The sequence below is a fragment of the Rattus norvegicus genome, chromosome 14, assembly GCF_021556685.1.
Source record: "Rattus norvegicus strain SHRSP/BbbUtx chromosome 14, alternate assembly SHRSP_T2T, whole genome shotgun sequence".
NCBI classification, from domain to species: Eukaryota; Metazoa; Chordata; class Mammalia; order Rodentia; family Muridae; genus Rattus; species Rattus norvegicus.
In genome coordinates, this window is record NC_141547.1 from 4,781,796 (window position 1) to 4,796,531 (window position 14,736).

The 14,736-nt window shown below is 42.1% G+C and overlaps 1 protein-coding gene across 5 annotated transcripts in view; it reads left to right on the top strand.

Moving 5' to 3' along the window:
- Positions 1-14,736, top strand: part of Abcg3l3 (ATP-binding cassette, subfamily G (WHITE), member 3-like 3) — a 54,169-nt gene continuing 39,433 nt past the window's right edge. For 4 of the 5 annotated variants that reach the window (XM_087582819.1, XM_087582822.1, XM_087582820.1 and 1 more), the window contains exons 1-2: positions 1-51; positions 13,453-13,674. In XM_087582819.1, coding sequence (XP_087438945.1) covers positions 13,472-13,674 — 203 coding nt within the window. In that variant the 5' untranslated portion in view covers positions 1-51; positions 13,453-13,471. 5 annotated transcript variants of the gene reach the window in all.

Below are 14,736 nucleotides of genomic sequence, written 5' to 3' on the forward strand. Positions count from 1 at the left end.
GGGAAGAAGCAAGGGACTCTGGCAGAGGCTACAGGCTCCTTGGGCAGCGCGGTGAGTCGCTCTTTTCCCCCCTGCATCTGCCTGCAGTGAGTTAACATTAGACACCTCTCCAATTTACAGTGCACCGTCTGTACCTCCGGGTACATTCACAGGTGCTCAAGCATGTTTTCAGCACCTACGCTGCTTATTTAAATCCGGAGATGCTTTTCAGCAGGGTTTCTGGGACTTTTCAGGGTCTGGGGGCGGGGCGGGGCGGGACGGGGCGGGCGGGGCGGAACACTGTGGAGGGAGATCCTAGGGTACTTGTAAAGTCAGTTCTTCCAACTTTTGAGGTAAAGTCCCTCCCATGTTTCATTCAGCACAGTGTTCCAGGTCAGATGGCCCTTCGGCTTCCAGGTGAATTCTGTGGTGGGATTACCAAGGCATGGCTCCTTAATCTCCTTTCTATGGAGTTCTATGGAGTTCTGGGGCTACAACTCGGATCATCAGCCTTGTGCAGAGCCATCAGGTTGAACCCTGGATGCTGTTCAGACACTTTTTCATCCTGTACGGTTTAGAGGATCAAATTCAGAGCCTTGCATACGCCAGGCAAGCGCTCTGCCAGTCCCGAGGGATTTTAATATCGAAGCATCTCATCTACTTATAGGGTAATTTGACTTCTTCCTTTCTGGTTTGTATCTCTTTTGTATTTTTCTCCTGACTTACTGCTCTGATGACTCAAACTTATTTTAAATAATAGTTCATGGAAAGGTCACCCTTGGCTCCATGTTGATGTTAGAGGAAGTAATTTCAGTCATTCCCCGTGGAGTATAGTGCTGCTGATAGGATTCTCACAGTAGCCCTGATTACCTGGAGGTGTGAGCTTTCTCTTCCTGGTTTGCTCATGGCTTTAATCAAGAATGAGTTTGGGTTTTTAAAGTTTCCATCTATTGAGATTTATAATGTCATTCTTTTTTATTGGATATTTTTAAATTTACATTTCAAATGTTATTACCTTTCCCAGTTTTCTGTCCATAAGCTCCCTATCCCATCCCTACTCCCCCTTCTTCTGTGAGGGTGTTCCCCCTCCCCAACAACCCACCCTTTCCCTCTTCCCGACCTGACATTCCCCTACACTGGGGGTACCAGCCTTGGCATGACCAAGGGCTTCTCCCTCTATTGGTGCCCAACAAGGCCATCCTCTGCTACATATGCAGCTGGAGCCATGGGTCTGTCTATGTATAGTCTTGGATGGTGGTTTTAGTCCCTGGGAGCTCTGGATGGTTGGTATTATTGTTCTTATGGGGTTGCAAACCCCTTCAGCTCCCGTAATTCTTTCTCTAACTCCTCCAATGGGGACCCCATTCTCAGTTCAATGGCTTGTTGGTAGCATTAACCTCTGTATTTGTCACATTCTGGCAGAGCTTCTCAGGAGACAGTTATATCAGTCTCCTGTCAGCATGCACTGCTTGGCTTCATCAATATTGTCTGGGTTTGGTGGCTTTATGTGTATGGGCTGAATCCCCAGGTGGGGCAAGCTCTTAATGGTCATTCCTTCAGTCTCTGCTCCAAACTTCATCTCCATATCTCCTCCTATGAATATATTTGTTCCCTATTTTAAGAAGAACTCAAGCATCCACACTTTGGTCATCCTTCTTCATGAGGTCTATGGATTGTATCTTAGGTAATTTGAGTTTTGGGGCTAATATCCCCTTCTCAGTGAGTGTATAACATGTGTGTGTGTTTGTGATTGAGTTACCTCACTCAAGATGATCTTTTCTAGTTCCATCCTGTGAATTTCATGAAGTCATTGTTTTTGATAGCTGAGTAATATTCCACTGTGTAGATGTACCACATTTTCTGTATCCATTCCTCTATTGAAAGGCATCTGGGTTCTTTGCAACTTCTGGCTATTATAAATAAGGCTGCTATGAACATGGTGGAGCATGTCCTTGCTATATGTTGGAGCATCTTTGTGGGTATATGCCCAGGAATGGTATAGCTCGGTCTTTAGGTAGTAGTTTATCCAATTTTCTGAGGAACCTCCAGAGTGATTTTCAGAGCGGTTGTACCAGCTTGCAATTCCACCAACAATGGAGAAGTGTTCCTCTTTCTCCACATCCTCGCCAGCATCTGTTGTCACCAGAGTTTTTTATCTTAGCCATTCTGACTGATGTGAGGTGGAATCTCAGGATTGATTTGATTTGCATTTCCCGGATGACTTAGAATGTTGAACATTTCTTTAAGCCACTTCTCAGTCATTTCATATTCCTCAGCTGAGAATTCTTTCTTTAGCTCTTTACCCTATTTTTAAATAGGGTTATTTGACTCTCTGGAGTTTAACTTCTTGAGTTGTTTGTATATATTGGATATTAGCCCTCTATCACATGTAGATAAAGGTATTTTCCCAATCAGTTGGGTACTTTGTAAGTCCCTTGGCTCCCCTCTGCAGTACCCTGCAGCATTGTTCTCCTGTTCTGCAAGCTCAGCATAAGACAAGACTGTTTTAGGTCATCTATCAGGTGGTCTAAATTATTTCTGTACTTGGATGTCCTAGTATTTCAATAGATAGAGGAGACTTTTAATAATAATTTCTCACTGAATAGGTTTTCTATGTCTTTATTCCATATTCCAGCATTCCATTCTAATAAAAAACATTCTTATTTGATCTCTCAGTCACATCCTGGAGGTCATGCAAGTGAGGTCATCACAATTCTTTTTGATTCTTTCCTGAGAGCAATAACTTACATCACATTGACTTTGAAACCCTGGTAGTTTACGTTTCAGTTCATTTAGTCAGTTGTAGATGCTTTCTCCTGAATTTTTAAAGATTTGTGTGCAAACTTTTCTAAAATTTATATCTCGTTAAATTCAGTATCTATTACTCATCCACTATATGCTGTTATCTTTGGCTTATTTCCTTCAGTTTATCTTTTGGAAGTTGTGATCCACTCTCAGTTAACCTCTTTAATGATTTGTTAAATATTTACCTAATTAAATACATTTATATTTAATTGCTGAAATAAAAGTCAGGATCTTTCCAGGAAGTTGTGTTACTTTGTTTCCACCTGTTGTTTGTTTCTTTGTGATGTTTTGTACGCAATTGTGGGAGTGAATATGTTTTACATACTGATATATGGATTTGTAAAGCAAGCGTCCTACTGTGGGCTGAATTCCCAGCACTGCTCAGGGTAGAGAAAATAGACCACAGCAACAATACTGGAGCCTACTTCCCAACAACGGGCATGATGGGCATAAGGAATTTTATGGACAGGCAATGGTGGACATGACTTTAATCCCAGCCTTCCTGAGGCAGAGGAAGGTGGATCTCTGCGATACAGGCTAGCCTGCTCTACAGACTGAGTTCTAAGACAACCAGGGCAACACAGAGAAACCTACCAAACAACAATTCTAACAACAAAGCAATGGGCAAATCTAATCTAAAATAAAACATTAAGTCAGAAATTGATTAGGGTAAAGACAACAGTAATAGAACTATTTAATGCATAAAAAGCAAGATTAGAAAAAAGAATAGGAGAGGAAGAGAAGAGAACAAGAGATTAAGAACATTATAGTTACAAAAGTTTAAACTGTGTAAATAAAATAGATAAATCACAGGCCTGTAATCCTGACACGTAGAAGTTGAGGGAGAAGGATCACAAATTTTAGAGAAGTCTGAGCCCTACAGGGAGACACGTCCAAGAATTTTAAATATTAAATATATTTTAATTAAAAAATTAAAAATGATGCAAAGTATTTAAATAATATCTGGAAGGGAAAGACCTGGAAGATCCTCTCTCTTGTTGCTTTCCAAGAATTTTCCATGACTGGGGGCTTCAAGATCCTAGCTGGTGTGTTTATGTGCTTTCTGTTGCCCTCTTACACATTAATGCTGCACACAGTACCCAGGTGCTGCACTCGGTACTCAGGTGCTGCACTCGGTACTCAGGTAGTGTAATAACAGAGTATCATTCACATTGCTGACTTCCTTTATTTATGAACCTCTTCCTTCTACCCAGAGGTCTCTGTGGCCAATGTCTACGTGGACACTTCTGTTTGCGGGGTTTGTCTAGGCAAAGCTGTGTCTCACAGATGCTTTGGGGGAAGTGGAGACGGCAAACAGAGCTTGGCGTTCTGCAATAAGGAGCAGGAGTCCTGGGGCCGGAGCTCTCTGACTGCCTAAGATTTTCACATCCTACCCAGCAGCCAACTCCATGCAGTGAGGAGGAAGCTGTGGGAATTGAGTAATCCTTGCAACTAGGGGTCAGAGCTCTCAGCCCCCTTCTGCTGCGATGAGGCTGTTTCAGAAACCAAGGATCTGCCAGCCGCCTGCTCAGACCTCTCAGGCCCAGCACTCATCCACAGGAGCCATGTTGTTCCTGGTTGTAGGAGGCAGGGCTGCCTGTCCTCATTCCTCCACAGCCTGAGTCAAGAAGGTGTCTGTCAGTCACCCCACTTCTGCTACTGTCCCTCATGGCTATCTACCGACCTGACCAGGGCACCTCGATTTCTGCTGGATGATTTTCGTTCCCCACCACAGTCACACTCAGAACTTAGAAGCTCCTGATACTGGCCATCTGAGAAATAGTGTAGAACTTGGGCTGTGCCCATCTCTGTGTTTCTTTGTATTATGTAGGTTAGTAATTATCAGAGTAAACCTTACCATGAGTGACTCCATTTTATAAAGCAGTTGTTTGCTTTGTTTCAGAAGCAAATGTTAAGGTAAAACAACTTTGTACCATATGTGTGCAAGTACCTAGCACAGAAAAACAGATTGTCAAATAATTTACAGACATATGATTCCTACCTATGAACACATTGAGCCCAGGACACCTAGACATGTGGATGTTTGAAGACCCTGTCAGAGAAACCAAGCTTGAATGCTTGTCCAAAACACCAGAGCCATGAGCACTGCAATGCCTTCTCTTGAGTCCCCACTGAGTCACCACAAGGTCCCCTGACGTGTGCATCACCACATACACAGGCAACAGACAAGTCCATCCTCGGGACTTCTGCTGACCGTGATCAGCCCCACTAGAAAAGAGCTCTCTTACGTTCAGACCCCTTAGGCCGGGTGTCAGCTTTGAAGCAATCTGCACCTTGAACCATCTCTGTACCGTGAACGGACACTGTGCTTGGACCCCTGTGGATTTATTGGCTCCCTTGCTCCAGATCAGATCTCTGCATGTGTATCAGCTCTGCCTCTGCCTCCCACAGTCTGCTCTGAACTTTGCACCACTGTCACGCTTTCTTGGTGATCCTGTTTGCCACTGTGTTAAGTGCAGTCTGTGGTCTGAGAGACAACGTTGGTACTTAGGGTTGGAATAAAAATTTTACATTGCTGTACTTGTCAAAAGCCACAGGCCTCAGAGAAAAGGAAAATTGCTGGGAAATTAAAGAAGTGGATGCATCATCTGAATGTCCTTCTGTCCAATAGTTCCGACCTGTGGACTGAAGTACGTGTATCTGAGTACAGACAGTGATTGATTCAATGAGTTATTTTCGGTACTGCTCTGACTGCAGAAGGGGACAGTGGGAGGTTGAACATCCAGGCTGCACTGAAGGCTCACGAGACTAACGGTGTCTCCTGACAGCCTGACGTCAGCAGGGCAACCTGTTTTACCCTGGAGTTGCAGCCCAGGCCTCACAGATGCTGAAGGTGCCCTCTGCACTGACTTGCGCTCTCAGGCCCAGGCCTGAGATTCTTCATGAGTAATCTGTGTTCTGCGATTTCCCGTCCACAGGCGTTCAGGGACTTCAGAGTCTTTCCTCAAGCCCTGCACACTTCTTAGGCTCCCACGCAAGACTCTGTCTTTCCAACCCTGAGCTTCCTTTTCATACAATAATTCCCACCCAGAATGGGTTTCATTTTGGTATCAGTCCTGTGCTCCTCCAGGTCTTCCTGTTAATGTGTCAGTGTTTAAATGGTTAATGCTAAATGCGTTTCTTGAAATCTTTTTTTTTTTTTGCTATTTTAAAATTTAATTTTACTGTATCATTTGTATTTTTTTTTAATTTGAGTATTTATTTACATTTCGAGTGTTACTCCCTTTCCCGGTTTACCGGCCAACATCCCCCTAATCCCTCCCCCTCCCCTTCTTTATGGGTGTTCCCCTCCCCATCCTCCCCCCAGTGCCGCCCTCCCCCAAACAATCACGTTCACTGGGGGTTCAGTCTTAGCAGGACCCAGGGCTTCCCAGTACACTTATGATCTTACTAGGGTATACAATGCTACCTATGAGGTCAGAGTCCAGGGTCAGTCCATGTATAGTCTTTAGGTAGTGGCTTAGTCCCTGGAAGCTCTGGTTGCTTGACATTGTTGTTCATATGGTGTCTCGAGCCCCTTCAAGCTTTCCAGTTCTTTCTCTGATTCCTTCAACGGGGGTCCTGTTTTCAGTTCAGTGGTTTGCTGCTGGCATTCGCCTCTGTATTTGCTGTATTCTGGCTGTGTCTCTCTGGAGAGATCTACATCCGGCTCCTGTCTGCCTGCACTTCTTTGCTTCATCCATCTTGTCTAATTGGGTGGCTGTATATGTATGGGCCATATGTGGGACAGGCTCTGAATGGGTGTTCCTTCTGTCTCTGTTTTAATCTTTACCTCTCTATTCCCTGCCAAGGGTATTCTTGTTCCCCCTTTTAAAGAAGGAGTGAAGCATTCACATTTTGATCATCCGTCTTGAGTTTCATTTGTTCTAGGCATCTAGGGTAATTCAAGCATTTGGGCTAATAGCCACTTATCAATGAGTGCATACCATGTGTGTTTTTCTGTGATTGGGTTACCTCACTCAGGATGATATTTTCCAGTTCCAACCATTTGCCTACGAATTTCATAAAGTCATTGTTTTTGATAGCTGAGTAATATTCCATTGTGTAGATGTACCACATTTTCTGTACCCATTCCTCTGTTGAAGGGCATCTGGGTTCTTTCCAGTTTCTGGCTATTATAAATAAGCCTGCTATGAACATAGTGGAGCACGTGTCTTTTTTATATGTTGGGGCATCTTTTGGGTATATGCCCAAGAGAGGTATAGCTGGATCCTCAGGCAGTTCAATGTCCAATTTTCTGAGGAACCTCCAGACTGATTTCCAGAATGGTTTTACCAGTCTGCAATCCCACCAACAATGGAGGAGTGTTCCTCTTTCTCCACATCCTCGCCAGCATCTGCTGTCACCTGAGTTTTTGATCTTAGCCAATCTCACTGGTGTGAGGTGAAATCTCAGGGTTGTTTTGATTTGCATTTCCCTTATGACTAAAGATGTTGAACATTTCTTTAGGTGTTTCTCAGCCATTCGGCATTCCTCAGCTGTGAATTCTTTGTTTAGCTCTGAACCCCATTTTTTAATAGGGTTATTTGTCTCCCTGTGGTCTAACTTCTTGAGTTCTTTGTATATTTTGGATATAAGGCCTCTATCTGTTGTAGGATTGGTAAAGATCTTTTCCCAATCTGTTGGTTGCCGTTTTGTCCTAACCACAGTGTCCTTTGCCTTACAGAAGCTTTGCAGTTTTATGAGATCCCATTTGTCGATTCTTGATCTTAGAGCATAAGCCATTGGTGTTTTGTTCAGGAAATTTTTTCCAGTGCCCATGTGTTCCAGATGCTTCCCTAGTTTTTCTTCTATTAGTTTGAGTGTGTCTGGTTTGATGTGTAGGTCCTTGATCCACTTGGACTTAAGCTTTGTACAGGGTGATAAGCATGAATCGATCTACATTCTTCTACATGTTGACCTCCAGTTGAACCAGCACCATTTGCTGAAAATGCTATCTTTTTTCCATTCAATAATTTTGGCTCCTTTGTCAAAAATCAAGTGCCCATAGGTGTGTGGGTTCACTTCTGGGTCTTCAATTCTGTTCCATTGGTCTATCTGTCTGTCTCTCTACCAATACCATGCAGTTTTTATCACTATTGCTCTGTAATACTGCTTGAGTTCAGGGATAGTGATTCCCCCTGAAGTCCTTTTATTGTTGAGGATAGTTTTAGCTATCCTGGGTTTTTTGTTATTCCAGATGAATTTGCAAATTGTTCTGTCTAACTCTTTGAAGAAATGGATTGGTATTTTGATGGGGATTGCATTGAATCTGTAGATCGCTTTTGGTAAAATGGCCATTTTTACTATATTAATCCTGCCAATCCATGAGCATGGGAGACCTTCCCATCTTCTGAGGTCTTCTTCAATTTCTTTCTTCAGAGGCTTGAAGTTCTTATTGTACAGATCTTTTACTTGCTTGGTTAAAGTCACACCAAGGTACTTTATATTATTTCGGTCTATTATGAAGGGTGTCGTTTCCCTAATTTCTATCTCGGCTTGTTTCTCTTTTGTGTAGAGAAAGGCTACTGATTTATTTGAATTAATTTTATACCCAGCCACTTTGCTGAAGTTGTCTATCAGCTTTAGTAGTTCTCTGGTGGAACTTTTGGGATCACTTAAATATAATATCATATCATCTGCAAATAGTGTTATTTTGACTTCTTCTTTTCCGATCTGTATCCCCTTGACCTCATTTTGTTGTCTGATTGTTCTGGCTAGAACTTCAAGAACTATATTGAATAAGTAGGGAGAGAGTGGGCAGCCTTGTCTAGTCCCTGATTTTAGTGGGATTGCTTCAAGTTTCTCTCCATTTAGTTTAATGTTAGCAACTGGTTTGCTGTATATGGCTTTTACTATGTTTAGGTATGGGCCTTGAATTCCTATTCTTTCCAGAACTTTTATCATGAAAGGGTGTTGAATTTTGTCAAATGCTTTCTCAGCATCTAATGAAATGATCATGTGGTTTTGTTCTTTCAGTTTGTTTATATAATGGATCACGTTGATGGTTTTCCGTACATTAAACCATCCCTGCATGCCTGGGATGAAGCCAACTTGATCATGGTGGATGATTGTTTTGATGTGCTCTTGGATTCGGTTAGCCAGATTTTATTGAGTATTTTTGCATTGATGTTCATAAGGGAAATTGGTCTGAAGTTCTCTTTCTTTGTTGGGTCTTTGTGTGGTTTAGGTATAAGAGTAATTGTGGCTTCATAGAAGGAATTCGGTAGTGCTCCATCTGTTTCAATTTTGTGGAATAGTTTGGATAATATTGGCATGAGGTATTCTATGAAGGTCTGATAGAATTCTGCACTAAACCCATCTGGACCTGGGCTCTTTTTGGTTGGGAGACCTTTAATGACTGCTTCTATTTCCTTAGGAGTTATGGGGTTGTTTATCTGGTTTATCTGTTCCTGATTTAACTTCGGTACCTGGTATCTGTCTAGGAAATTGTCCATTTCCTGCAGATTTTCAAGTTTTGCTGAATATAGGCTTTTATAGTAAGATCTGATGATTTTTTGAATTTCCTCTGAATCTGTAGTTATGTCTCCCTTTTCATTTCTGATTTTGTTAATTTGGACACACTCTCTGTATCCTCTTGTTAGTCTGGCTAAGGGTTTATCTATCATGTTGATTTTCTCAAAGAACCAACTTTTGGTTCTGTTGATTCTCTCTATGGTCCTTTTTGTTTCTACATTGTTGATTTCAGCTCTGAGTTTGATTATTTCCTGCCTTATACTCCTCCTGGGTGTATTTGCTTCTTTTTGTTCTACAGCTTTTAGGTGTGCTGTCAAGCTGGTGACATATGCTCTTTCCTGTTTCTGCGGACACTCAGCTATGAGTTTTCTTCTTAGCACAGCTTTCATTGTGTCCCATAAGTTTGGGTATGTTGTACCTTCATTTTCATTAAATTCTAAGAAGTCGTTAATTTCTTTCTTTATTTCTTCCTTGACCAGGTTATCGTTGAGTAGAGCATTGTTCAACTTCCACGTATATGTGGGCGTTCTCCCCTTATTGTTATTGAGGACCAGCTTTAGGCCGTGGTGGTCTGACAGCACGCATGGGATTATTTCTATCTTTCTGTACCTGTTGAGGCCCGTTTTTTGACCAATTATATCGTCAATTTTGGAGAAAGTACCATGAGGAGCTGAGAAGAAGGTATATCCTTTTGCTTTAGGATAGAATGTTCTATAAATATCTGTTAAGTCCATTTGGCGCATGACTTCTCTTAGTCTGTCTATGTCTCTGTTTAATTTCTGATTCCATGATCTGTCCATTGATGAGAGTGAGGTGTTGAAATCTCCCACTATTATTGTGTGAGGTGCAATGTGTGCTTTGAGCTTTAGTAAGGTTTCCTTTACGTATGTAGGTGCCCTTGTATTTGGGGCATAAATATTTAGGACTGAGAGTTCATCTTGGTGGATTTTCCCTTTGATGAATATGAAGTGTCCTTCCTTATCTTTTTTGATGACTTTTAGTTGAAAATTGATTTTATTTGATATTAGAATGGCTACTCCAGCTTGCTTCTTCAGACCATTTGCTTGGAAAGTTGTTTTCCAGCCTTTCACTCTGAGGTAGTGTCTGTCTTTGTCTCTGAGGTGTGTTTCCTGTAGGCAGCAGAATGTAGGGTCCTCGTTGTGTATCCAGTTTCTTAATCTATGTCTTTTTATTGGGGAGTTGAGGCCATTGATGTTGAGAGATATTAAGGAATAGTGATTATTGCTTCCTGTTATATTCATATTTGGATATGAGGTTATGTTTGTGTGCTTTTTCTTCTCTTTGTTTTGTTGCCAAGACGATTAGTTTCTTGTTTCTTCTAGGGTGTAGCTTGCCTCCTTATGTTGGGCTTTACCATTTATTATCCTTTGTAGTGCTGGATTTGTAGAAAGATATTGTGTAAATTTGGTTTTGCCATGGAATATCTTGGTTTCTCCATCTATGTTAATTGGGAGTTTTGCAGGATACAGTAACCTGGGCTGGCATTTGTGTTCTCTTAGGGTCTGTATGACATCTCTCCAGGATCTTCTGGCTTTCATAGTCTTTGGCGAGAAGTCTGGTGTGATTCTGATAGGTCTCCCTTTATATGTTACTTGACCTTTTTCTCTTACTGCTTTTCTTTCTTTATTTTGTGCGTTTGGTGTTTTGACTATTATGTGATGGGAGGAGTTTCTTTTCTAGTCCAATCTATTTGGAGTTCTGTAGGCTTCTTGTATGCTTATGGGTATCTCTTTCTTTAGGTTAGGGAAGTTTTCGTCTATGATTTTGTTGAAGATATTTACTGGTCCTTTGAGCTGGGAGTCTTCACTCTCTTCTATACCTATTATCCTTAGGTTTGATCTCCTCATTGAGTCCTGGATTTCCTGTATGTTTTGGACCAGTAGCTTTATCCGCTTTACATTATCTTTGACAGTTGAGTCGATGATTTCTATGGAATCTTCTGCTCCTGAGATTCTCTCTTCTATCTCTTGTATTCTGTTGGTGATGCTTGTATCTACGGCTCCTTCTCTCTTCTTTTGGTTTTCTATGTCCAGGGTTGTTTCCATGTGTTCTTTTTTGATTGCTTCTCTTTCCATTTTTAATTCCTTCAACTGTTTGATTGTGTTTTCCTGAAATTCTTTCAGGGATTTTTGTGATTCCTCTCTGTAGGCTTCTACTTCTTTATTTATGTTTTCCTGTGTTTCTCTAAGGGAGTTCTTCACGTCTTTCTTGAAGTCATCCAGCATTATGATCAAATATGATTTTGAAACTAGATCGAACTTTTCTGGTGTGTTTGGATATTCAGTGTTTGGTTTGGTGGGAGAATTGGGCTCCAATGATGCCATGTAGTCTTGGTTTCTGTTCCTTGGATCCCTGCGCTTGCCTCTCGCCATCAGATTATCTCTAGTGTTACTTTGTTCTTCTATTTCTGACAGTGGCTAGACTGTCCTATAAGCCTGTGTGTCAGGGGTGCTGTAGACCTGTTTTCCTGTTTTCTTTCAGCCAGTTATGGGAACAGAGTGTTCTGCTTTTGGGTGTGTAGTTTTTCCTATCTACAGGTCTTCAGCTGTTCCTGTGGGTCTGTGTCCTGAGTTCACTAAGCAGGTCGCTTGGAGCAGGAAGGTTTGTCTTACCTGTGGTCCCAAGGCTCAAGTTTGCTGGTGGGGTGCTGCCTGCGAGCTCTCCGTGGGGGTAGCAACCAGGAAATTCTGCGCCGCCCTTTCCGGGAGCTTCCGTGCACCAGGGTTCCAGATGGAGTTTGGTGTTTTCCTCTGGCGTCAGAGATGTGTGCAGAGTGCAGTCTCTTCTGGTTTCCCAGGCGTGTCTGCCTCTCTAAAGGTTTAGCTCTCCCTCCCACAGGATTTGGGTGCAAACAACTGTTTATCTGGTCGGTCCCTTCAGGTTCCGGCGGTGTCTCAGACGCCGCGTTTATTGAAATCTTAATCATGATTATTTTCAAAGCAAATTTTTATTGTGATAAGAAATCCATATTTTCTTTCTGTGCATAAAGCCATCAACTATCCTATCATTAATGATTGCTAGCCGCAGTCTTTATTACTCATGAACTTCCATGGTCTCAATATTGGAATATTTAACCATGTTTCCTGACATGCTAGACATTTATAATCGAAACTGTGGATGGCTCGGGGTTTTCAGAGCTACAGCTATGAGGCTCCACTTTTGCCTGGTGACAGACTGCTCATAGTTTTTCTGGGAAATAACCAAGTTTCTGACAGATGTGCTTAGCTGGTTCTGTTTTCTTGCCGTTTCTGGAGTTTGCCCTGGGCCTAGGTGGTTCTGTGTGACTGTAGCAGGAGAGGAAGGCGGAGGGGGCGTGGTTGGCCTCTCTGCTGCTCCTCACGCCCTGGCTGCTTTGGTTATTGCAGTCAGAGCTCTTCATGCCGCTGCTTCCCACCCTGTCTGCTCTGAGGCTGCTCTCGGAGGAGGCTTACCTGAGAGGCTGGTCCATCCTGGACAGACAGTTCAGCACCCACAGTGTCAGCTTTTAGAACAAAATCTAGCTTTAATAAAGATGGAGTTTTCAACTGTTTCATACCTTCACTAGTCACTGTCTGCAGCTTTGAAGTTTATCCCCATGGCTGGCTGGAGAAGCCTAATGATCAGAATTATGGAAGCTGAATCGTGCAAGACTTTTTCTGGTAACTGTTCAGTTCAACTGACTATGCCATGTCCCCAAATTAAACACATATGCACAAACATACACACACACGCACACACACACCGTCACACTCACATGCATGTGCACAAATACTCATGCACACATAGACAGACAGACAGACAGACAGACAGACAGACAGAAACAGGAAATGTGGTAATCATGGTCATTAGTCTTCTCTAAACTTATTCTTCCTTTAAACATAACATGCTCTTGACATAACACAAATCTGCCCCCTCATCTGTCCCTTTCTGTATTAATTACAGATAACTTTTATCTTTAGCTCAATTTGCTAATTTATTTCTTAGGAACACGGTGTCTAAGGGGGGGGGTCTATGTACTCTGTCATGTCTGCTTCTCGTCTGGGTCCTCAGGTAATCACAGAGCTATGTACTGTTCATGAGGAAAGAGTCTACCTATGGCAGCACAATTGAAAACCATCAATGAGTGTGAGGATCTGTGTTATGACTGTGTTTGTCTGGACCTTCAACTTGCTATTGTTTTTCCTTCCACAGGAAGGAAGAACCTCTCAAGATGTCTTCCAGTAATGACCCCACTGTAATACCAATGGCAGAAAGACGTTATGGTGACCTTCCCGAAACAAACACCAGTGACCCGGAGACACTGACTGAAGAGGCTGTGTTGAGTTTTCACAACATCAGCTACAGAGAAACAGTGCAGAGCGGATTTCCACTTCGTCAGCAGACACATGTGATGGAAAGACTGTCGAGCATCAGGTATGTCCATGAGCTAAAGACAAGACTGTATTGAATAATGTTCTTAAGAAACACAGACTATCTCTCTATAAATAAGCTGTGTGTGTGTATTTATGTGTATAAAGGTGTGTGTATGTATGTGTATGTATGCATATGTATGCTTTAAGTGTATATGTGTACATGCACACATGTGCAAATGTGTAGATGCTGTCACACACACTTGACATAAGTCTCTGAGAGGACAACCTTGAGCATTGGCCTTCACCTCTACTTTGTCGGAGACAGAGTCTCTGGTCGTTCACTGCTGTGTATGGCAGATTAGCATCCAGTAAGCTTCTGGGGATTCTCCTGTCTCTGTCTCCTCTCTCCACAGAGCACTGTATTTAGAGATGCCCACCACTGCACCCAACTTTGTTGGTTCTGGGGGTTTAACTTAGGTCTTCTCCCTTGCACACCAACTGCTTCCCACACTGAATAAGTTGTACCTTGTTCTACATAAAGACATTCATGATGACAGTGAAATTAATGTAGTGGAGACTGAATGAACAACATACTGAATTAAAAACACAAAACATTTGCTCTTTGGAAATACAAAGAAGCCTAGCAAACTCTTATTTATAGTCCCAAAAAAAAACTGATAAAAAATTTTAAACATAAATCAATAAATTAATAAAACTTTCCTAAGTTTTATTAGCTGTAGAGGAGTAAACATGGACATACATTTAAATATTTTATCATCACCAACAGTCGAGAATAAAACACAGGAACCAGGAAAGCTTGGGCAAAAGACACAATGAAATGTGATGAAGTGGAAACTTGACATTTCAGGCACCACTGTGGAAAAACCTAACACACAGGGGCATCGTTCAGCTGCGGGATGAAGGAATGGCAGCTGAAGACCAATTTCTAAGTTCCCAGCTTTGCAGAGAGTAACCCTGACTCCTAATCATGTTTATCCCAAACCGAGCTTGATTGCTGCCCAGTTGGACAAGCTTCTTTATATCTTGCCCCATCCTCTACTTCAGAAGTTGATTGTCTAGATTATGAGAATGGGGATGAGGCTCTGATAGTGAATTTATCTTC